We start from the raw sequence: 23455 nt of genomic DNA, 5'->3' as shown, positions 1-23455 counted from the left end.
ATGATGTGGGGAGTTCGTAGGGTAGATTGGGAGAATCACTTCTAATTGGGAGTCCAGGTGTAGAAAGCATGATCAAGAAATTAGAACTAGATATTTCAAGAGTGAAATTCGGAAGCACTTCGACCTGCCTCACCTTCTGACTCCCCAGAGCTTACCTACCATTACAAGGCACAAGTCAGGAGTGTGGTGAAGTACTTCCCATTTGTCTGGATGAGTGAAGCTTCACACCATCCAGGACAAAGCAACCTGGTTTATTGGCACCAAGTTCACTCAGCGGTGTGTGCCATCTGCAAGATGTATTGCAGAAATTCACCCCAAGGCTTCTTGGAAATGTTCAACTATTACCATTTAGAAGGAAAAGAGTAATAGCTACAACCTGCAAGTGCCCTCAAAGCCCCCTCCATCCTGCTTTGGAAATATATTCTGGTTCCTTCACTGTTGCTGAGTCAAACTCATGGCATTCCCTCCTTGCAACATAGGTGAGCCTACATTCCAAATGGTTCAAGAAAGCATCTCATCATCACCTTCAACTAGGCAGTTCCCGATGGACAATACATTCTGGCCGAGTGATGCACATATCCCATATAAGAATTTTATTATAAAGTTCCTTACCACAACTATGGAAGACCGATCCAAATACATTCAGTGAATTTTTGTTTTGCGAGGATTATTATCTTAAAGTAAGACACAGTTTTACAGTAGCTTGAGATAATGAAAGGCATCAATGCACTTTTAACCGATTAAAGTTCTTTTGAAGTATAGTCCTTACTTTATTGTAAAGCAGCACAGTGGCTCAGTAGTTAGCACTGCTGCCTTATAACACCCGGGACTCTGGTTCGATTCCAGCCTTGGGTGACTATCTGTGTGGCGTTTGCACATTCTCCTGTGTCTGCGTGGGTTTCCTCCAGGTGCTCCAGTTTCCTTCCACAGTCCAAAGATTTGCAGATTAGGTTGATTGGACATGGTTAATTGTCCATAATGTCTTGGAATTTGCAGATGAGGTGGATTAGCCATGGGAATTGCATGGTTATAGGAATAGAGTGGGTCTTCAGAGGGTGTGTGTGGACTTGATAGGCTGAATGGCCTGTTTCCACATTGTAGGGATTCTGTGATTCTATGATGATGAAATGCAACAGTGAATTTGCACAGAGAAAGTTCACAAACACTAATTTGTCACCTCTTTGTTGGCCAACAGTAATTTACCCAAGATATTACAGATAGCTCCCCTGTTCTGTTTATATTCTGTTGTGGGATGAGTGTGTCGCTGGCTGGCCAGTATTTATTGTCTATCCCCAATTCTCTTCAGAATGTAGTGTTAAGCTGCCTTCTTGAAATGCTGCAGTGCATATGCGGTATGTGCACCCACAAATATAAAATAATGCCATGAAATCCTTTATAATTACCTTCATGTGGGATTTTGATTTAATCTTTCTGCTGAAAGATGGCACCTTTATTGGTGGTTAGCACTGCTGCCTCTCAGCACCAGAGAGCAGGGTATGATTCTAGTCTCTGGTGACAATGTGAACTTTGCACATTCTGCTTGCATCTACATGATTTTCTGTTGGATGCTCCAGTTTCTTTGCAGTCCAAAGACGTGCAGGTTCGGTGGATTGGCCATGTAAATTGCCTCTTGACGTTGAGAGATGTGCAGGCTAACTGGATTAATCACGGTAAATTTAGGGTTACATGGGCAGGGTGGGGGTCTGGCTGGGATGCTCCCTCAAGGGTTGATGTAAACTGGATGAGCTAAGTAGTCTCTGTGCATTGCAGGGATTCTAAGCTGTCACAAGGAGTTGAGTGTGTGGTGCTGGAAAAGCACAGCAGGTCAGGTAGCATCTGAGGAGCAGGAGATCGACATTTTGGGAAATGCCCTTCACCAGGATCTGCGCATTGCTGATGAAGGGCTTTTGCCAGAAACATCGATTCTCCTCCTCAGATGCTGTCCGTGTTATGAAGATGTGGGTGTATTGTACCTTTAAGAGAGTTTAAAAGCTCGCAGTGACAGCACCAAGTGTTCTTAGTCAAATACAATGTAATGTGTGCTCCAGATACTGGGGTAGCTGATTGCCTGGAAATGACAAAACAGATTTGAATTAGGCCAATCGGTTTAAATTATACCCCAAAAAATACCAAACTCCAATCGAGTTTGATGGAGTATATTGACAATCTTAAAAGCCAATGACACAATCCAGTGTTTTGGAGTATAAGACCAGGGAAAATCGAACATTTGAGAGGAGAACTGCGAAGCCACCAACATGTAAAAAGACTGCCCGAAAAATAGCTCTCTCAAAGGTACCTTAATCGATCAGTAACCTGTGAAGCAGAATCCTCAAGAAGAAGAAGAAAAGAAGACAGGAATACAGAGAAAACCGAAAGCTGCCTGGTTTTGAGAAGTTTTGTTTTGTAAATCTTAATCAAGGGTTTATTGGACTAGTACTCCAAAGGGGAAGGTAACAGGTTAGAGGAAGGAGTTGTAAATAGTTGTTAGTTAATTATTCTCTGTTATACCTTAAGAAATAAATTTGTTAATTTCTACTTTAAATAGTTCTTGACCTCTCAAATTTTCACAGATTATTTTGCGGGGTAAATCTTTTGTGTTGCTAGTTTTTAAAAAAGCGGAGGGTTTACCCCATGTTGTAATAGTTTGGGGGCTCGCGTCCATGATTTGAACTGGTTTAGACAGATGTGGATAGATTTGGAGGATAAGAAAGATCCCAGCAGATTTAAACACTTGTAGATTAGTGTCTTAGATCTTTAAATAAAACGTAGGTGAGACAGTTTGTTTAATCTCCGTGACGTGTGGTTGATTAAATTAAAAGTGAGAGAAATGGCACCTAAAATTGCTGGAGAGTTCTGGGATTTGAAGATGATTCTCAGATTTGCCAAGAAAGTTTAGAAGGTAAGAAAAAGGCCATCCTTTTAGAATTAGCAATTTAGATTTGGGTTTAACCAAGGACAAAAGTAAAGCTGGAATTATCAGAGAATTACTCAAACACTTAGGTGTGTCAGAGAAACAGACAAGTGCAGTAGGGGTAGAAAACCTTAATTACAATTGAGGAAAAATGAGTTAGAAGATAAGGGGAGAGAGAAGGTTCTTAGATGTGCAAAAACAGAGAATTTGAACTTGAAGTTGCAAAGTCAAGTTAACAGGATGGAGATTAAAAGAGAAGGTAGTGATAGAAATATGTCACAAGTCTGCCACACTTTGATGAGAAAGATGTTGAGCCGCCTTGATTTCATTTGAAAAATTGGCTAAGCAGATGGAGTGGTTCGAGGATTTATGGGTGATGCTCGTTCAGACCAAACTTGTAGGCAGAGCTAGTGAGGTATTTGCCGTATTGTCGGATGAGGGGTCAAGAGATTATGTAGAGATTAAACAGGCTATTTTAAGTGCTTATGAATTGGTACCAGAAGCATATAGACAGCAGTTCAGAAACACAAAGAAGGAACCAAATCAGACTTCTATTAAGTTCAGAAGAATTAAACATAGTCGTTTTGATCGGTGGGTGGGTGCTTTGAAAATAGATAAGACCTTTTGGGCGAAGAGAAATTATTCTGCTGGAGGAGTTTAAAAACTCACTTCCAGGTGGTAAGAATTCATGTGGCGGAACACAAAGTTTAAGAAGTGAGAAAGGTAGCAAGATTAGAAGATGAGTACATGTTGGTGCATAAGGCAAGCTTCCGGCCAGAATTTCCTCCTGTGAGGGATAGAAGTTGGGAGAGACCAAGAGACACTACGAAACCAAGAGTAAAGAGCACCGATAAGAATTTACCACCGAATAAAAAGAAACCCAAGAGGGTGGAAAGGAGGTGAAAGGCCTCTGGTGTTTCCACTGTGGTAAAGTGGGACATGTAAAGTCACAGTGCTGGTCGTTAAAGAAAGGCGCTGTGGGAAAAGATGTGGTAAAAGAGGCCAAGCCAGTGGCATTAGTGAAGGTAGAAGAAACCCCAAGAAGAGTCGAGCTGCAGGAGAGTGCACGGTCTAGGCAGGGGCTGGGTATGGAGTTAGTACCTGATCTGTACAAAGAATTAATCATCTTTGGGTAAAGTTTACTCAAAGAACAGGGGGAGAAGGACAAGAAATAATAACTTTGAGAGATATAGGATCTAACTAGTCGCAAATAGTAAGAGATGAGCGAATATGCATTCTTTCTGATCTGTTACCCCAGAGTGTGGTAATTTGTGGAATAGATGGACAGAAATTTAGTGTTCCCCTGTGTAAGATCAGGTTGGAGTGCCAACTCAAGTCTGGGGAAGTTATAGTCTGAGTGATTGACAGAATCAGTTCCAGGAATTCAGTTTGTCCTTGGGAATGATTTGGCAGGATCTAAGATGGGAGTGACACTCCTTGTGAAGAAGCCCAAGGAAGACCAAGAAACTGGAGCTAAAACAAATATCCTGGTATTTTCCCAGGCTGTGTAGTAACCATATCCCACTATCATAAGTCACAGCACGAAGCGAAAAGTAAAAAGAAAGCTGAAGGATTTGAGGTTGTTAGTGGATACCTTGTTTGACGTCATGGTGCAGGAAAACCTGAACAGGAAGAGGGTCAGACAGAAGTGTTTACTCCTGAAAGGCTAAGAGACTTGCAAAAGCAAGACAAGACAATAAAAGATATATATGTTGATGTGTGCTCTGAAAAGGAAACAGACAATATTCCTGAGGGTTATTATCTGAAAGACAGAATCCTAAGGCAGAAATGGAGACCACAGCAGGTTAATGCAGAGGAGAAATGGGCAGGAGTGCACCAGATTATGTTGTCAGTAGCATACAGACAGGAGATATTACGGGTAGCACGTGAACTATTTGTGCGAGGTCACCTAGGAGTACAGAGGACTCGGGCAATGGAACAAAAGCATTGTTATTGGCCTAGAATGAACAAGGATGTGGTTAACCTTTGACGAATGTGTTGTACTTGCCAAATGGTAGGTAAGCCAGAGGTGGTAATAAAACCAGCACCTTTGTTGTCAATTCCTGCATTTGAAGAACCTTTCATGCGGGTTACAATTGATTGTGTAGGTCCCCTCCGGACAACAAAAAGTGGGATCCGGTACTTGTTAAACATAATGGATATGTCCATCAGATTTCCAGAGGCAATTCCATTACGGATTATCAAGGCATAATGGGTAGTAGAGGAGTTAGTAGCTTTCTTCACACGATATAGGCTACCCAGAGGGATTCAGTTGGACCAAGGGTCAACTTTTACTGCTAGGCTGTTTAAGGAGATTATGGATAGCTGAGGTATACGGCACTTCAGATCCAGTGCGTATCATCCTGAATCCCAGGGAGTTTTAGAAAGGTGGCATCAGTCCTTGAAGACCATGTTGAGAGCATACTGTCAGGATTACTCGAATGATTGGGATAGGTATCCCATTTGTATTGTTTGCCATTAGAGATGCCCCAGATGAAGCTTCAGTTCACACCCTTAGAGGTAATATTTGGTCATGGTGAGAGGCTCTTTGAAATTAATTAAAGAAAAATTGATTGGACCAAAGTTGGAGATCTCACACTTAGATTATGTATCATAGGTGAGGGAGAGACTAAATAGAGTAGGTGAGTTAACTAAACAGCACCGAAAGAGGGCGCTGAATAGAATGAAGCAGGTGGCAGAAAAAATCTCTGAGACTTGGACATTTTCTCAAGGGGATGACGTGTTAGTACTGTTACCAGTGATGGGGAGAACCCTTCAAAGCAAGTTTTAGTGGTTCCTGTCAAATTGACAAAAGGTTGTCAGGTGAACTATCTAGTAAGAATGTCACATAGGGGCAGGAAAGGTTATCTGGTATGTCATGTGAACATGTTGAAACCGTATTATACTAGACAGAAAGAACTGGAGAAACAGGTGTTAGTTACTCCCTCACAGAGTGAGGAATCAAATCCAGATGATGTGGATTTTGATGTGCCTCAAAATAGATTAAAAAATGAAAAAGTCCTTGAGGAGTGGATAGGTTAGTAAACTATCTATCTCAGGAGCATAGAACACAGTTGGAAGATTTGTTACTGCAGGATAAGGACATATGTAAGAATCAGATGGGGAGGATTAATGCTATTGCATATGAAGTAGATGTAGGGAATACTGCTCCGATAAAACAACACCCCTATTGGCTTAATCCTTTCAAAGCCAGACCGGTCCAGAAGGAGGTGGAGGCCATGCTTGATGAGGGCATCATCAATTCAAGCCAGTGTGAGTGGAGTTTGCAAACCGGACGGGATTCAATGACTCTGTGTGGATTATCGGAAGGTCGACGCCGTTACAAAATCGGACTCGTATCCAATTCCTGGATTGGAGAACTGTATTGAGAGAATCGGACAAGCCAGTTACTACACCAAGTTGGACTTAACGCGTGGTTACTGGCAGGTACCTTTTATCAGAGATGGAGAAAGCAATTTCTGCGTTTGTAACCCCAAATGGGCTCTATCAGTTTAAAGTGATGCCCTTTAATGAAGAATACACCCGCCACATTTCACAGGCTCGTGAACAGAGTTGTGCCTGGGTTAACAAACTGTGCAGTCTGTTTGGATAATGTAGTGATCTTTCGTAAGTCTTGGAAAGATGACATGGTACATTTGGCAGAGCTCTTTGAACGAGTACGAGAAGCAAAACTGGTGGTAAACTTAAATAAAGCCGAATTCGCAAAAGCAGAGGTGACATTCTTAGGACATAACATCGGTCATGGAAGGTTGATCCCCACGGAACGCAAAGACTAAGGCCATCGAGGAGTTTCCACAACCAATCTCGAAGAAAAAGGTGTTTCGATTCTTAGGATTCAGTGGATTCTACCTGAAGTTTGTTTGAAAGTTCAGTGTAGTGGCACAGATAACAGAAATGCTGAAGAAGAACACAAAATTTCAATGGGCAGAACCATGCCAGGAGGCATTTGACCATTAAGCCATCTTAACCACCAAACCAGTTTTAGCTACACCAAACTTTTCAAAACCTTTTAAGGTCACCATCGATGCAAGTGATAGAGTTGGAGCTGTATTCCTACAGGAAGATGAGGATGGGTTTGAACTGCCAGTTGGTTACTTTTCGAAGAAGATCAACATCCACCAGAGGAAATACTCCACAATCGAAAAGGAACGATGGAGTTTGGTACTGGCCTTACAACATTTTAATGTGTATGTCACGAACAATGTGTCTGAGACGGTTGTATGCATGGATCACAATCTGTTTACATTCCTAGAATACTTTAAAGACCAGAATATGATGCTATTTCATTGCAGTCATATGTTACAAACTTTTAAAAATCGTACATGTAAGAATGTAATTGCAGATGCGTTATTGTGGATTTAACTGAGTTTAAATTAGATTTTCCTTTGTCTTATATGGGAAGAAGTTAGGGTGAACTTATTAAATTATCTATATGTTAAGGTAATGTGTTGTTTTTAAAAAAAAAAAAGCCAGTTTTTCATAGTTTTCTTTCTTAAGGGGGAGATGTTATGAAGGTGTGGGTGTACTGTACTTTTTGAGAGTTAAAAACTAGCAGTGACAACAGTGTTCTCAATGCAATACAGTGGAACATGTGCTCCAGATACTGGGGTAGCTGGTTGCCTGGAAATGACAAAACAGATTTGAATTAGGCCAATCAGTTTAAATTATATCCCAAAAAATACCAAACTCCAATCCGTTTTGAATTCAGTATATTGATTATCTTAAAAGTCAATGACACAATCCAATGTTTTGGGGTATAAGACCGGGGAAGATCGAATATTTGAGAGGAGAACTGCCAAGCCATCAGCATGTAAAAATACTGCCCAAAAAAACTCTCTTAAAGCTACCTTTATCGATCAGTAACATGGAGAAAGTGAGGACTGTAGATACTGGAGATCAGAGCTGAAAAATGTATTGCTAGAAAAGCGCAGCAGGTCAGGCAGCATCCAAGGAGCAGAAGAAGGGCTTATGCCCGAAACGTTGATTCTCCTGCTCCTTGGATGCTGCCTGACCTGCGCTTTTCGATCAGTAACATGCGAAGCAGATTCCTCAAGAAGAAGAAAAGAAGACAGGAATACAGAGAACTGAAAGCTGCCTGGTTTTGAGATAAGAGATTTTGTTTGCAAATCTTAACCAAGGGTTTCATGGGGCTAGTATTATTGAGGGGAAGGTAAAAGATTGGTTAGAGGAAGGAGTTGTAAGTAGTTCGTTAATTATTCTGTTATACGTTAAGAAGTAATGTCATTAATTTTTACTTTAAGTAGTTCTTGACCTCTCAAATTTTCACAGATTGCTAATGGGATAAATCTTGTGTTGCTGGTTTAAAATAAGCAGGGGGGTTTACCCGGTGTAACACCTGACCTGCTTTGCTTTTCCAGCATCACACTTTAGACTCTAATCTCTAGCATCTGTAGTCCTCACTGTCACCAGGAGTGTCAACCTGGATTATGTGGCTACTTTTTGTAATGGCACTTGACTTCCCAGCCTTCTAATTCAGATGTCAGCACTATCTACTAAACTACAGTTGACATTATATACTACACAGTTTATTCGTGGCAGGACCATGCCAACCACAATGAGGTGAATAATCATAAATTTTGATTTATGTGGTTGTTGGACGGAGGAATATCAACCAGGCCACTGATGAAACTCTCTGCCTGTGTTTCAGTGGTGATAAAGAATCATTGTCCGAAATGAGCAGGAAAGGGCTTAATTTAATATCTTTGCTGGAGGACAGTGCAGTTGCCCACTGCAGCACTTCCCTTAATGCTGAATAGCCAGGTTCATGTAGCTTACATTCTGAAGCTCAGGAATGTATTTTGACTCATCAAAAAAGGAGCTTCTGGAAGGATGCAAGGTTTATGGTTGAAGGCACAGGGAACCATTTGAAAGGGTCTGAATCAAAGGACTGAGTCACTCTGAGTGTAGTTGGGCAGAGAAGATGAGGGCCGATCAGACTATGGACAGATATATGTATAGAAATTTTTAAACAGAAACATGTGTGTCATAGATGCTATTCTAATTTTACCAATGAGGTGAAACACCAATACTATTTTGGCATTAACCTGAGTGGTGATAAAACTTCTGTTCCTCAGGCTAGTCGGTTTCTTGGAGAGGAAAACAGTGGAACTTCATAGGGGGCAACATCACTACACTGGGGTAAGTTTTCCATCGTACTGCTGTTTCTTATAACTAATTCTGACAGCCTTGTTGTAGTCTTACAGTCATGTTGACAAATGTGATCCTGAGTGTTTTATTTTGACTATCACTCTTTTTCTCCTCCATCCTCCCATTCCATCTTGTGCAGGCAATTAATTTAGGTCACTAAGCTGGTGTCTTGTTTCCTGGGCACCCGTCAACGTTTCACTGTCTGAGATTGTTTGTGCAATCTCAGACAGTGAGAGCTGCAGGCTATTTGATCAGTAAGAATATCACTGCCAGGCTGGACCTGGTGTCTACACACAGCTGGTGGTAACCAGGTGCAGGAATTATCAAATGTACACCACACAAACTGGGTTTGATCCATCTAATCTCTGCCAGTGTGATGAGCTACATGGGCCAGTTATTAACCTTTCAGAATAATTCTGGATTCCATTTCCCTTGTGTTTATCTGGCTTTATCTTGAAGCTTTTTGCCTCAACTACTGCTTCTGAAAGCAAGTTCCACATTCTAATCACTGGGTGAAGAAGTTTCTCCTTGTTGAGTTTGTTGATGGCTATCTTAAATTGTTGGCAACCTCTGTAATCAGAGACACTCTTATGTCCAGCTGATCAAGCACCCCTCCTACTGCAATTTTTAAATCTCTGTATCCGGTTACAAGAGAGAGCCACTACAACAACAATTTGAACTTCTAATGCACATTCTATGGCATTAAGCCTCTCTCAGATACTTCACAAAATTTTATAGTGGGCAACTTAAGGAATGTTTGCTTGGCTGAGTGGTAGTGTCAGTGGCTGGTGAATTGGGTAGGTGGTGGGGAACTGAAGCAAATGATATTACTGTTCGCAATATTTAGGTGGAGGGACTTCTAGCTGATCCAATAATGGATGTCAGGTGAGCAGTCTGACAACTTTGAGGCTATGGAGGAATTGAGAGGTTCAGGTAAGGTTAGAGTTAAATGTCGCCAGTGTCTTCTGGAACCTGACACCATGAGTGACAGAAATGAGATGAGAAACAGGTGGGGTACGAGGGCAGATTTTTGACGTCTTCAGAGATAACACTGGCAGAGAGAGAGAAAAGGGAAGCCATTTCAGGTGCTACTCTAATGGTGGGATCAGTCAGTGAAAACAGGTGAGTGCAGTTGCATCTAAATTGACAATAGTGGAGAAGCCTTGGCGAGGATGTCAAAGGGCATCAAGGACAGAGTTGGTAATAAGTGACAGTTTACTTGTCAGAGTTACCCAGGAGTTTAGATTAGAGTGGTGCTGGAAAAGCACAGCAGGTTAGGCAGCATCTTAGGAGCAGGAAAATCGATGTTTCGGGTAAAAGCCCTTCTTCAGAAGTCACCCAGGATACCATCTGAGGCATTTTGGTGTAATGATGTGGTGGAAATCTGGAAGATGTCTGATATTTTTGGAAAGTTGGTGTTTGGGAGGTGACGGTATATTCAAAGACTTTGAAAAGGATTATGGAGCTTTATGGTGGTTTCTGACAGTTGGATTGTGGGGGGCTGATGGTGAAGGATATTGAGAGTGAACAGTATGTGGCAGCAGAGAATTGTTAACACTAAGGACAGATTAGGTGGTCAGCAGTTCATCTTTTAAAAAGTGTGCTAATGTGGGCATGGCTGGCTAGACCAGTGTTTATTACCAAGTTGCCCTAGAGAAGGTGGTGGTAGCTACCTTTATGCCTTCATATGCTGTAGGTAGACCCAACAGTTACTTTAGGCAGGGAGTTCCAGGGATTTGACGTAGCAACACTGAAGAAACTGAGGCTGGGTGTGATCCAGCCTCTGGCTGGACTGAATCGTGAACCTTATGCAGAATAACAGTCTTTGCTGATGAATTTTAGTGTTACAAGCTACCAGTCACAGAAGGAAATGTCAGAAAGAGTTGATGTGGTTATATCGCTTGTCCTTTGAGTTGGAAGTGCTGCCTTAGGGAGCTTGGTGAATCTCTGCAGTGCATTTTGCAGATGGTACACACCACTACTACGGAGTGGTGGAGGAGGGAGTGGATGTTTGTGTATGTGGTGTCAATCAACCTTGCCCCACTGAGATTTCCCATGACAGTGCTCCAGTATTCAGGTCTGCGTATGGGCTGCTTTGTCCTGGATGGTGTCAAGCTTCTTGTGTTGTTAGAGCTACAACCATCCAGACCTGCAGAGAGTATTCCAACTCACTCCTGACTTGTGACTTCTAGATGTTGGGTAGTTATGAGGTGAGTTATTTGCTGCAGGATTCTGAGCCTCTGACCTGGTCTTGTAGCCTTTGTATTTATGATTAGACTAGTTCAGTTTCTGGTTAGTGGCAACCCCATGCAGTTTATCGTGAAAATTCATATAGAGTCATAGAGTTATATATCACAGAAACAGATCCTCAGTCCAGCTTGTCCGTGCTGACTAGATATCCTAAACTGATTTAGTCCCATTTGTCAGCATTTGGCCCATTTCCCTGTAAACCCTTCCTATTCATCATACCCATCCAGATACCTTTTTAAATGTTGTAATTGTACCCACCTCCTCCACCATCGCTGGCAGTACATTCTATAGACATACCACACTCTGTGTAGGTGGAAAAATGTTGCCCTCAGGTTCCTCTTAAATCTTTCCCTTCTCCCTTAAACCTATTGCCATCTAGTTTTGAACTCCCTGAATTTGGGAAAAATACTTTATCTATTTATCTGTCTAGGGACATGGTTAAATTCTCTCATTGGAGATGGTCATTGCCTGGCAATTGTGTGGCGACAGGAGACATGTTTGGGATGTAGACAATTATGAGGAGTGCAGATAAAATTGACAGGAATTTTTCCCTGTGCTGGAGGGATCAGTGACCATGCGTGTAGATTTAATTTAAGAGGCAATAGATTTGTAGGGAATGTGAGGAAAAGAATTTTCACTCAGTGGTGGAAATCTGGAGCATTAAAGCTCACACTAAACAGTTAGACCAAGCATCTCTTGCTGTACTGTGGATTCTTTGTTTCTACGTTTGTGCTGGGACATTTTGATATATTTCTAAATGTGTGCTGCTGCCTACCTAATCAAATTATTTGTTACTTTCAAGATGTTGAAGCTACAAGAGCGAGCTGTTAATGATGTCATCATCCACTTGCTTGGAGATGAGGATCCAAGGGTACGACACGTGGCAGCTACAACCCTCGTGAGGTAACAATGGGGCGGGATGGGCTCTTACTGCGTCTGGATGCATGTGGTTAGTCTAAATAATGCTCAATTCCATTTGCTTGGTGTCATTGTATGTTGCTACCAAATGCAACCTCTCTAAATCATAGGAGTTGTTTTACTGGAGGAGGCTGCTGCCACCTGTTCAGCTGGACCAGTTTATTCTGATTTTCATTGTATATGTGACTTTTCACTCGATGCTTGACAAGGAGACTTGCTGATGAACTTAATACGGGGTTTATTTGCAAAAATACAATTGTTGGGTCAGAAAGAGCACCAATCTGTGTTAAATCATCTTCGTACTCGGTAGCTGAAACAACCTGACTAAATACTGACCTGTACTTTTGCACTGCCCTCTCAAATTCCAAGCATATTTCATCCACCCAGATTTGATTCCCATTTGCTCCAGAGGTATTTGAAAACATCTCTGAGCACACGGATTATGAAATATCTATATCTTATTACACATTGTGTTTATCTCTACAGTATAGAATCAGAGGAGCACCGGGAGAGACTAGTTTGTCCATTGGCATCTCTGGTGCTTTGAAAGAGAGATCCAGTTTGGCTCATTGCCTTGTTCTTTTCTGGGAACTCAAAACTGTTTACTCTACAAAGAGATATCCAGTCTTTCCCACAGATGGTCAATGTTGTTGTTTAAAGTAACACTAGAGACCTCCGTGTTGACACACTATTGTAATACTGAGGGAGTGCTATAGTGGTGGACGTTGTAGAACAGTTCTGAAGAAGGAATACTGGACCTGAGATATTAACTCTGCTTTCTCTCCATAGATGCTGTTTTTCCAGCAATTTCTAACTTGAGTCTTTTGCGGAAGTCTTGACCAGAGTAGATAGAGGGAAAGCAGTAGCTATATTGTATTTGCATTTCTTGAAGATGTTTGACATGGTGTTGGAGGTAGTATAATCGCATGGATGGGCCAGAAACAATGAGTGGGAATAAGGGGTTAAGATCCTATAACTAGTGGGGTTCCATAGGGATTACTACTGTGATTGAAACAGTTTAAAATTTATATTAATAACTTGGAGGAAGGCAGCAAATGTACTCTAGACTGAGTCACAGATGACACAAAGAAAGGCAAGTTGAATGAGGAGTACAAGCAATGCACAGAGATATTGGTAGTTAAAGTCGGTGTGCAAAAAGTTGGCAAATGGAGTATAATGTGAGAAATGTGAGGTTCATTTTGGAAGGGAGAACAAAAGAACAGGACTATTTACATGGAGAAAACTGCAACACAAAGAGACTTTGGGGTACTTGTGCATGAAACGCAGCAAACCAGTGCATATCAAGAAGGCTGATAGAAGGTTATCTCTTATTTTAAGGTGGTTGGAGTATGGGAGTAGAGAACTCTTAATGAAACTAAGAGATGAAATCTCGAGTACCGAGAGTAGTTTTGGTCCCCTTATTTAAGGAAATATATTATTTCATTGGAGGCAGTTCAGAGAACATTCACTATTAATGTCACCATTATTCTTTCTTTAGCTGTTGTAAGCAGGTCTCTTTGTGTTAACACTTCATTATTGGAAATGCATCTATCAAATCTCCCCTTCTCCTTTCTCACATTTTCATAAAATACCTGTACATAGTTAATTGTGGTGGTTAAAGCTGTTGACACAAAATGATCATTGTTTGGAAAAGGCTCACAAAAGCCTTCATCGCCTATCTCATGTAACTAATTAGCTGCTATGATATCTGTGCATCATTCCAACTTTTATGGGTGCATTTTGCTATTAACTGCAAGGCTGAGTTATGTCCTGACCCACTATATATGAAATCATAATTCAAGTGCTTTTCTTTTGCACATATTTAACTTTTATTTTCTTCTTTTGTTATTGCAGGCTGATACCTCGTCTCTTTTTTGATTGTGACCAAGGACAGTCTGATCCAGTAGTAGCTGTAGCCAGAGACCAAAGCAGTGCATACCTGCAGCTTCTCATGCATGAGACTCAATCTCCATCTCACTTTGCAGTTAGCACTATCACCAGGTACTGACCCTAATGAGTTGTCTTGATCATTACTGGTTTCCTTATTTGTTGAAACTACCACTCTTGCATGATTTATTTGCTGTACTTCCAGTTACCTAAGCTATGTAATTTCCTCCCAAAACCCCTCTGCCATAAAGTCATAGAATTCAATTGAATTTATTGACACGTGTACCGAGGCACAGTGAAAAGCTTTGTCTTGCAAACAATACAAGAAGATCACAGAGTTAAGTAGCATAGATAAATAAATTACAGGCAAACAGCGGCAAAAACAAAAACAGGTACAGGTGAATGTTAAGAGTTTGAGAGTCTATTCAGTATTCTAACAACAGTAGGTTACAAACTGTTTTGAAACCAGCTGGTGCGTGTGTTTAGGCTTCTATATCTTCTCCCTGATGGTAGAGATTGTAGAAAAACATTGCCAGGGTGGGATGGATCTTTAAGAATGCTGGCGGCCTTTTCTTGACAGTGGGCCTGGTAGATAGATTCTATAGATGGAAGGTAGGCCTTTGTGATTGTCCAGGCCAAGTTCACCATTCTCTCGAACCATCTCCGATCTTGAATGGTACAGTTGCTATACCAGGTAGTGATACATCCAGACCGAATGCTCTCGATGGTGCACCTATAAAAGTTGGCAAGGGTATTTGCTGTCATGCCAAATTTCCTCAGCTGCCTGAGGAAGAAGAGATGTTGTTGGGCCTTTGTAACCAGTGCATCTACATGAAGGGTCCAAAAAAGCTTTTATGGATGATCACTCTCCACTCGTTCCACCTCTGTGCTGTTAATGTGTAGGGGTGGGGGAGATGCATGGGAAACATCCTGCCGAAAGTCAATGAGTTCCTTGGTTTTGTCAGCATTGAGAACTGGGTTGTTCTCAGTGCACCATTTTTCCAGGTCTTCCACCTCTCGTCTGTAGTCTGTTGCGTTGCCATTTGAGATTCGACCGACTATGGCGGTGTCATCAGCGAACTTGTAAATGGCATTAGTCTGATATTTGGCGATGCAGTCATGGGTATACAGTGAGTACAATAGGGGGCTGAGTACGCACCCCTGGGAGGGTTCCAGTGTTGAGTGTTAGTGAGGCTGATATAATGTCCCCAGTCTTCACTGATTATGGCCTGAGGATCCAGTTACAGAGCGTGGGGCTTAGTCCGAGATCACAAAGTTTAGTAATCAGTCCAGAGGGGATAATAATGTTGAAGGTTGAACTGTCATCAGTGAGTAGGATTTTTGCGTAGCTGTTCTTGGTGTCAAGTTGTTCTAGGGAGGAGTGAAGGACTAGTGGTATGGCATCTGCCATGGATCTGTTGGTCTGATAGGCAAATTGGAATGGGTAAAGAGTAATGGGGAGGCTGGAGTTGATTAATGCCATGACCAGCCTTTCAAAGCACTTCATGACCACCGATGTTAGTGTCACTGGATGGTAGTCATTGAGACAGGTTACATGAGCCTTCTTAGGCACAGGGATGATGTTGGCCCTCTTGAAACAGGCAGGGATTGTGGCCTGCTGCAGGGAGAGGTTGAAGATGTCTGAGAAGACCTCTGTCAGTTGATCTGTGCATGCTCTGAGTGCACTGGTACTTCATCTGCTCCCATTGCTATCCTTGGATTGACACGAAGGAAAACTGATCTGACCTCTGATGCAGTGACTGTTGGGATAGGTTCGTCAGGACTTGTCGGAATACGTGTTATATCTCCCTCGAAATTCTGCTCAAAGCGATTGTAGAAGGTGTTGAGACAAGTCTCATCTCGGAGGGATGTGTCATCGTCTACTATCTTGCACTGTCTCTTTTTAGAACCTGTGATGCCATTCAGTCCTTGCCATAGTCGCCGGGTATCTGTCTGGGTCTCTAGTTTGAATCGGTAGTGGTCCTTGGCTGTCTTAATGGCTCTACGAAGGTAATACTTGGATTCCTTATATTTGAGTGGGTCTCCTGATCTGAAGGCCTCATGCCTGGTTTTTAGCAGATTCTGTATGTCCTGATTCATCCAGGGTTTCCTGTTGGGGAACACCCGGATTGACTTCCTCTGTATACAGTCCTCCACACACTTGCTGATAAAGTCTGTGACAGTGGTGGCGTATTCGTCCAAGGTACCTGCGGACTGTTTGAACATGGTCCAATCAGCCGATTCCAGACAGCACCGGAGTTGATCCTCTGCCTCCTCCGACCAGCACTGGACCTGTATCCACGAGGGGGTCTCTTGCTTGAGCTTTTGCCTGTAAGCTGGGAGAAGAAACACAGCATTGTGGTTGGAGTTCCTGAAATGAGGGTGGGGGATCGAGCAGTAGGCATCCTTCAGTGGTGTAGCAGTGATCTAAATTGTTGGGGCCCTGGTGGGTCAGTAATGTTCTGGTAGTACTTGGGCAACACCTTCCTTAGATTGGCATGATTGAAGTTGTCAGTTACAATAACAGGGCCTCTGGGTGCTCCGTCTCCAGAGTGTTGGTGGTGGAGTACAGCACATCCAGAGCTTCCTCAACCTTTGCTTGTGGCGGTATTTACACAGCAGTTAGTATAGCAGCGATAAATTCCCCTGGTAGATAGAAGGGGTGAATTCAAGGTTTGGGGAGCAATGGCTGCCTAAGGTTGCAATGTCTGTGCACCGCAAGTTGTTGATTAAAAAGCAAACCCCTCCACCCTTTGTCCTAGCCAAGGACACTGTATGGTCCATACGAAGAATAGATAAACCATCAGCCTGAAGTGTGCTGGGAACCGATGGGTTGAGCCAGGTTTCTGTGAAGCAGAGTGCGCAGCAGTCCCACAGTTCATGCTGGAAGCTGAGCCGTGATCTGAGTTTGTCCATCTTGTTCTCCAGAGATTGTACACTTGCTAGGAGTAAGCCAGCAGGCTTACCCAGCTTCCTTGCAGGTTTCTTGCATTTGAGTGGTCTGGTGGAGTGGATTGTGACTGCTTCCAGTTAAGTGTTCCTTCCTAAGACCTTGTGGAAGCAGGTAGGTTGCCATTTAGTGTATTTTTGCAGAGGGTGTGATTCAGACCCAGTGTAGCAGGTAATTTACTGTGCGGTTTATTTACCGGAGGGAGTTTACTTAGGGCCCAGTGGAGAAGTTCCTGGTTTAAGTTGCTGCTGATTTGCTGCTCCAGGTCCAGCCATGGTTTTGTTTTGCTGCTTAGAAGTGTTTGGGCTGCTCTCCAGGTATGTTCTGATAGCTTTCGTTCAGGCAGGTGTCTTATGGGGCCGGGACCATTTTGTGTCGGTTCTCCTTCCTGGGACAGATCTCTCTTGTCCCTCCATTTTCTGGCAGGCCCCAAGCCTGGGGCTCACGTAGGCTGCTTCCAGCTAGCCTGGCCTGGCCCTCCGGATTGGTCAGATGGGTCACGGATACCATGACCTTTATCCAGTAAGCTGGCTTTGAGGATCGGAGGAGCTTCAAACCTGTGAGTTTACATAAAACATAGTTATTAGTAATTTTTAGAAGTATGTTTTAAGTTTAAAGAGTGTAGAACGATTGTTAGAAATAAGAAACTTAGATCTGCATGCAGGAGCTCGCAAGGAGTTGACCATATCCAGCACCATCTTGCATCTTGTCTAGAGTACAGGAACAGACCCTTTGGTCCAACCAGTCCATGCTGAACATAATTCCAAACGAAACTAATTGCACCTGCCTGTTCCCTCCAAATCTTTCCTATTCATGTATCTATCCAAATGTCTTTTAAACATTGTAGTTGTACCCACATCCACTGCTTCCTCAGGAAGTTCATTCTGTGTAAAAAAAAAAAAAAAAATTTTCCCCCCCGGATCTTTTTTGAATCTCTCTACTCTCACCTTAATGTGCCCCCTAATATTGAAGTCCCCTATCCTAGGGGAAAGACACCAATACTTATTATTTTATGTATTTGTATTGTGTCGCCTCTCAACCTCCTATGCTCTGGTGGAAAAAAGTCCCAGTCTATCCAGTCTTTCTTTATTACCCAAAAGTTTCCCTACACGACGATGTCTTGGTAAATCTCTTCTGAACCCATTCCAGCTTGATAATAGCCTTCCTGTAACTGGATAACCAGAACTAGAAAGAGTATTCTAGAAGAGGTCTCACCAATGTCCTGTACAACCTCAATGTGACTTCCCAACTCCTATACTCAAAGGACTGAGCAATGAAGGCAAGCATGCCAAGTGTTTTTTTTTTTAACCACCTTGTCTATATCTGACGCAAACTTCAAAGAATTATGTACTTGCACCCCTAGGTCTCTGTTCTACAACACTACCCAAGGTCCTACCATTAATTGTACAGCCCTCCCCTTATTTGTAGTCTTTCAAGACCCTCCTCTATGCGCTACCTTTTTAAAACAAGCTTTTGGTCACAAATCATAATATTTTCTTTGGCTCAAAATTAATCATTTTTTGATAACTCTCTTCTGTGAAGCACTTTGGGATGCTTTCCTCTTGAAAATATCATAAATGCAGTTGTGTATCAATTATACTTAATGATAACTAATTTTTGTCAGAATTGCAGTAACTGGTAATTGTGATCATTGTAATAAAAACATATACTATTTCATTGTTGTTTGGATTTTAATGTTGAGGTATTATAGCTGTGTGGTCTCAGTTCTGTAAAGTCAACTTTTCTTTTTCAAGAGGTAAGTAAATCATTTTGAATAGTGAGCCAAAGATGATATTCCCTAGAAGACATGTAACTTAAGTGCTGAGCAAGATATCTATGAATGTTAATGAAGTATCTGTTAATGAAGTGTTACAACGTAGAACTTGTGACATTTGGAGAAGCCTAATAGTTTTGAGTTCAGCTCAGAATCTGGGAGCTCGGTTGTTAGCACTGCTGCCTCACAGCGCTGGGGACTGTCTGTGTGGTGTTTGCACATTCTCCCTGTGTCTGCGTGAGTTTCCTCCCACAGTCCAAAGATGTGCAAGCTGGTTGGATTGGCAATGCAAAATTGCCCATAGTGTTCAGGGATCTTTAGGTTGCCATGGGAAATGGTAGGGAGACGTGTCTGGATGGGCTGATCTTCGGAGGGTTAATGTGGACTTGTTGGATCGAATGGCCTGTTTCCACATTGTTAAAAGAAGAATCAGGTTTCAGGTCAAAATAACTGTTTGACCCCTGTAGAAACGTAAGGTTAGTTTGTGAAGTCTTCAAGCTGTTGGAATTTGTGTGAAAGTTTTCGAACTGATGGAACGGGGAAAGGTGTTTAGACCATCATAAGTGGAAAGCAATCCAAGGTCTCAGAACTTGGAAGAAGTGTCCAGGCATCAAATCTGGATGTTAGCTAAGAAATTAAAGTTCTATTTTGCTGGATTTGAGTAACTTAAAGGATATTGTTGGGTAAAGGTTGAAACTTTGCCTTGTTATTTAAGATGTATGTAAACTTTTTTTGTGTGTACATTTTTTGTCTTATTTATTGCAATAAACCTGTGTTTATTCTTTAAAGAATATTGGCACCTTGTGTTCGATGGCTGACTGCCTTGCAAGCAACTGCAGAAATTAAACTTAGGATGTACCAAGTCAGCTTTCAGTCTAGGATCTGACTTGTCTAGTCTGAGTCATAACATTAAAAATACTGATCAGTTTGTCACTTTATCATGCAGTAAGGTTTTGCTTTCTTAGCACATGAGAAGCTTAAAGGGTTTCATGGAAAGCATCAACGAATTTGTTCACAAATAAGTAGGAGGACCTATTGGAGATAGCCAGCGTTTATTCAGTATTGTGCTTTATCTTGGGGACCAGTATGGGGTTTCACCTTTCAACGCCTGCTATTTGAGGGTTTGCCATGTTTAAATCACTGTTTGAACCGGATGGCTCAGTGCGCTGAGCAGATTGGCTGTAACACTGGTTGGTGTTATTTAGTTTTATAGATGTTGATTGAGCAAGTATATTATTTTGCCAAGCTTAATAGTTGTTTTTATGCAAAAGTATCAGCCTTAAATGTTCGAAGTTTAATCCCTTTGGACTTGTTCTACTTTAGTATGTGTTTGTGATTCATTAGTTTTATGTTAAGTGGTCAGAGCAGTTTGATTTGCTGCCAGAAATTGTAGATACCTTGCAGACTGAACCCTTGTTGACAATGGGGCAGGAAAAGGATAACCTCAACAAGACAGCAGTCAAACGATTCACTTTTTTTCCTTCTCCCAGTGAGATGATCATAGTGCATATTTGAATGCATAAATTGAATTTCTCTCAAAGATCACACCTGTTCAAAACTGAACCACAAAGTATTTAGTCACACCTGCGAATTGAACTTTGTTACTCCATTCAAGATGCTAGCTTGAAATTGATTTTTAACAAAAATTTGCTTTGATAATTGACTGTAACTTGTGCTTTTTACCCCTGAACTATCCAGGACATACAGAGGATTCAACATTTCGCAGAGCACCACTGATGTGACGATAGAGAACAATCTGTCCCGTGTCATCACTGCAGTGTCTCATGCATTGACCTCGTCTACCTCCCGAGCCCTTATAGTGAGTGATGTCTGGGTTTTAAAAAAAAATTTGCATGCTGTCTTTTGAGTAGTTTGTGAACCTAATCCATTTTAATATTTTACATTGTTCACCATTACCAATGGCAGTAATGGACAGACATGTGACATTTATCTGTCTTATATTTTGGATGAATTGATTTGTTATCTGTCCACTAAAATAGTGGACAGAGTCAAATCCTTCTATTTATCATGATTTCATTCACAAAGATTTGTCAATAAAGATTCTTGGATATGCTTAATGGGCATGGCCAGCAGCCACTGTTTTTGGAATGTGATTGCATGGCCGTTAGGGAGTTAATGCGTGCGCTTGGGACTTTCTTCCCTTTTTTTAAAAAAAAATTTTGCATGATTTGGGTTGGCCCTAGACTACCAATTGCTACCCATCCCTAATTGCCCTTGAGAAGGTGGTGGTAAGTTGGCATCTTGCTCTGTTCCAGTTAATGTGATGTGGGGACACTCTTAGTGCTGTTAGGGTAGAAGTTATGCAGTGAAGAAATAACTAGAAGTTCCACATAATGATGGTGGAGTTTGTAGTTTTCCTAAGCATTTGCTAACCTTGTGCTTCACAGTAGGGGAGGCCACATCTTTGGAAAGAATTGCCAGACCAGCTTTGATGAATTTTTTTAATTATTGGCTGTCAGTGGCATCGGTGACTGGACTAATGTTTATTGCCCATCCTAATAGCCCTTTGAATTAAGTGCCTTGCTAAGCCATTTCAGAGGGCAGTGAAGAGAAGCAACATTATTGAAAATCCTGGAGTCACAATTAGGCCCGATCATACAAAGATGGCAGATTTCCTTCTCGAAATTGGGTTATTCTGACATTTGCCATCATTAGACTTTTTAATTCCAGGCTTTGTCTTTATTGAATTCAAATTCTACCATCTGTGGCGGGATTTGAACCTGTCCCTGGGTCTTTACATGGGTCTCTGGTTTACTAGTCCAATGACAATACCACTGCACCATCACTTCCACTGCAGTTACTGCACAGCATTTTGTCAGTGTTCAAACTGCAACCACTGTGTTGACGATGATGGAAATTATTGGTGACGATGGTGGATGGGGTGCCATTCAAGCAGTCTGCTTCGTCCTGGGTGGTGGAGAGCTTTTGTTGTTGGAGATATGGTCATCCAGGCAAGAGATTAGTATTTAATTGCAGTCATGACTTATGCTTGGTCGATAGTGAGTAAGCACCAGGGGATGAGGAGGTTCCACCTCCAAGAATTGCTGGACAGCAACAGCTCTCCCTTCACAGCTGCCTTGTAGGAGATGTGGCCACTGTTGGTTATGTAATCGACAGAATAGAGATAAGATTGTGGGACCAGGGTCTGTTCCTGATGAAGTGAGGGTGCAGGATGCTGTTGAGGCACTTTGCGTGCATGACCTTGTTGGATATCTCTATATGACCAGCACAGCCTTGCAAAGAGGGGTCACGAGGCCTGAGGATTTATATGTTGCTGCTCTGCAAGATCCCACTTTTATGAATTTATGACTTAGTCACCTCCTCGCTTAAACTTTTCCTTTAACCAGCACTCTTCCTTTAATTGATTGTTTCATCCTTTTTAATGCTGTGTTTTGATACCCGTTGTTTTGTTTGTAGCTTGGTTGCTGTGAAGCTTTGTCTTTGCTCTCCTTGAACTACTCTGTGTGTAACTGGAGCATTGGTTGGCACTGTGGATATACGACCAGTGGTTCTCAAGCATCCAGAGTCCATTTGTACAAGAACAGGGGACGTTCGTTCAGGTATGGGGCATAATTCAGTCCTGTCATAAAATTATCTGATGTCTTTCATTACTTGCTGGATTTCATCACTTTTCTACTTCTAAGCAATCAAGTGCCTAAAACTAGTGCCTTGAAGTTATACATAGGATTACTCTCCTAATGCTAAAAATCTCACAACACCAGGTTATAGTCCAACAGATTTAATTGGAAGCACTAGCTTTCGGAGCGCCACTCCATCAGGTGGTTGTGGAGAACACAATTTTTGTGCGAAGATTTGTAGCTCGGGTGCTCGTTGTTGTGGTTCTGTTCGCCGAGCTGGAAGTTTTTGTTGCAAACGTTTCGTCCCCTGCCTAGGTGACATCATCAGTGCTTTGGAGCCTCCTGCGAAGCGCTTCTTTGATGTTTCCTTCGGTGTTTATAGTGGTCTGTCCCTGCCGCTTCCGGTTGTCAGTTTCAGCTGTCCGCTGTAGTGGTTGGTATATTGGGTCCAGGTCGATGTGTTTGTTGATGGAGTTTGTGGATGAATGCCATGCCTCTAAGAATTCCCTGGCTGTTCTCTGTCTGACTTGCCCTATGATAGTAGTGTTGTCCCAGTCGAATTCAACTAGCCACGAAACGACACGACCAGCTATCCTCAGTAGCCACACACGCAGACAACAAGCAACACGAATTCGACTGGGACAACACTACTATCATAGAGCAAGCCAGACAGAGAACAGCCAGGGAATTCCTACAGGCATGGCATTCATCCACAAACTCCATCAACAAACACATCGACCTGGACCCAATATACCAACCACTACAGCGAACAGCTGAAACTGACAACCGGAAGCAGCAGGGACAGACCACTATAAACACCGAAGGAAGCACCAAAGAAGCGCTTCGCAGGAGGCTCCCAAGCACTGATGATGTCGCCTAGCCAAGGGACGAAACGTTTGCAACAAAAACTTCCAGCCCGGCGAACAGAACCACAACAACGAGCACCCAAGCTACAAATCTTCGCACAAACGTTGAAT

At 42.2% G+C, this 23455-nt stretch overlaps 1 protein-coding gene across 8 annotated transcripts in view; it reads left to right on the top strand.

The window, feature by feature from the left end:
* Positions 1–23455, top strand: part of htt (huntingtin) — a 241245-nt gene that overhangs the window by 104945 nt on the left and 112845 nt on the right. For all 8 annotated transcript variants that reach the window (XR_006313622.1, XM_043703713.1, XM_043703763.1 and 5 more), the window contains exons 20-24: positions 9028–9091; positions 12153–12253; positions 14123–14269; positions 20578–20698; positions 22318–22460. Coding sequence is in view for 7 of the 8 variants with exons in the window: in XM_043703713.1 (XP_043559648.1) it covers positions 9028–9091; positions 12153–12253; positions 14123–14269; positions 20578–20698; positions 22318–22460 (576 nt within the window). In the remaining variant the exon portion in view is untranslated. The remainder of the gene's footprint in view (positions 1–9027; positions 9092–12152; positions 12254–14122; positions 14270–20577; positions 20699–22317; positions 22461–23455) is intronic.

This window comes from Chiloscyllium plagiosum, chromosome 2, assembly GCF_004010195.1.
Source record: "Chiloscyllium plagiosum isolate BGI_BamShark_2017 chromosome 2, ASM401019v2, whole genome shotgun sequence".
Lineage (NCBI taxonomy): Eukaryota > Metazoa > Chordata > Chondrichthyes > Orectolobiformes > Hemiscylliidae > Chiloscyllium > Chiloscyllium plagiosum.
Note: the sequence above shows the minus strand (reverse complement) of the source record. Positions and strands in the feature narration are given on the sequence as shown.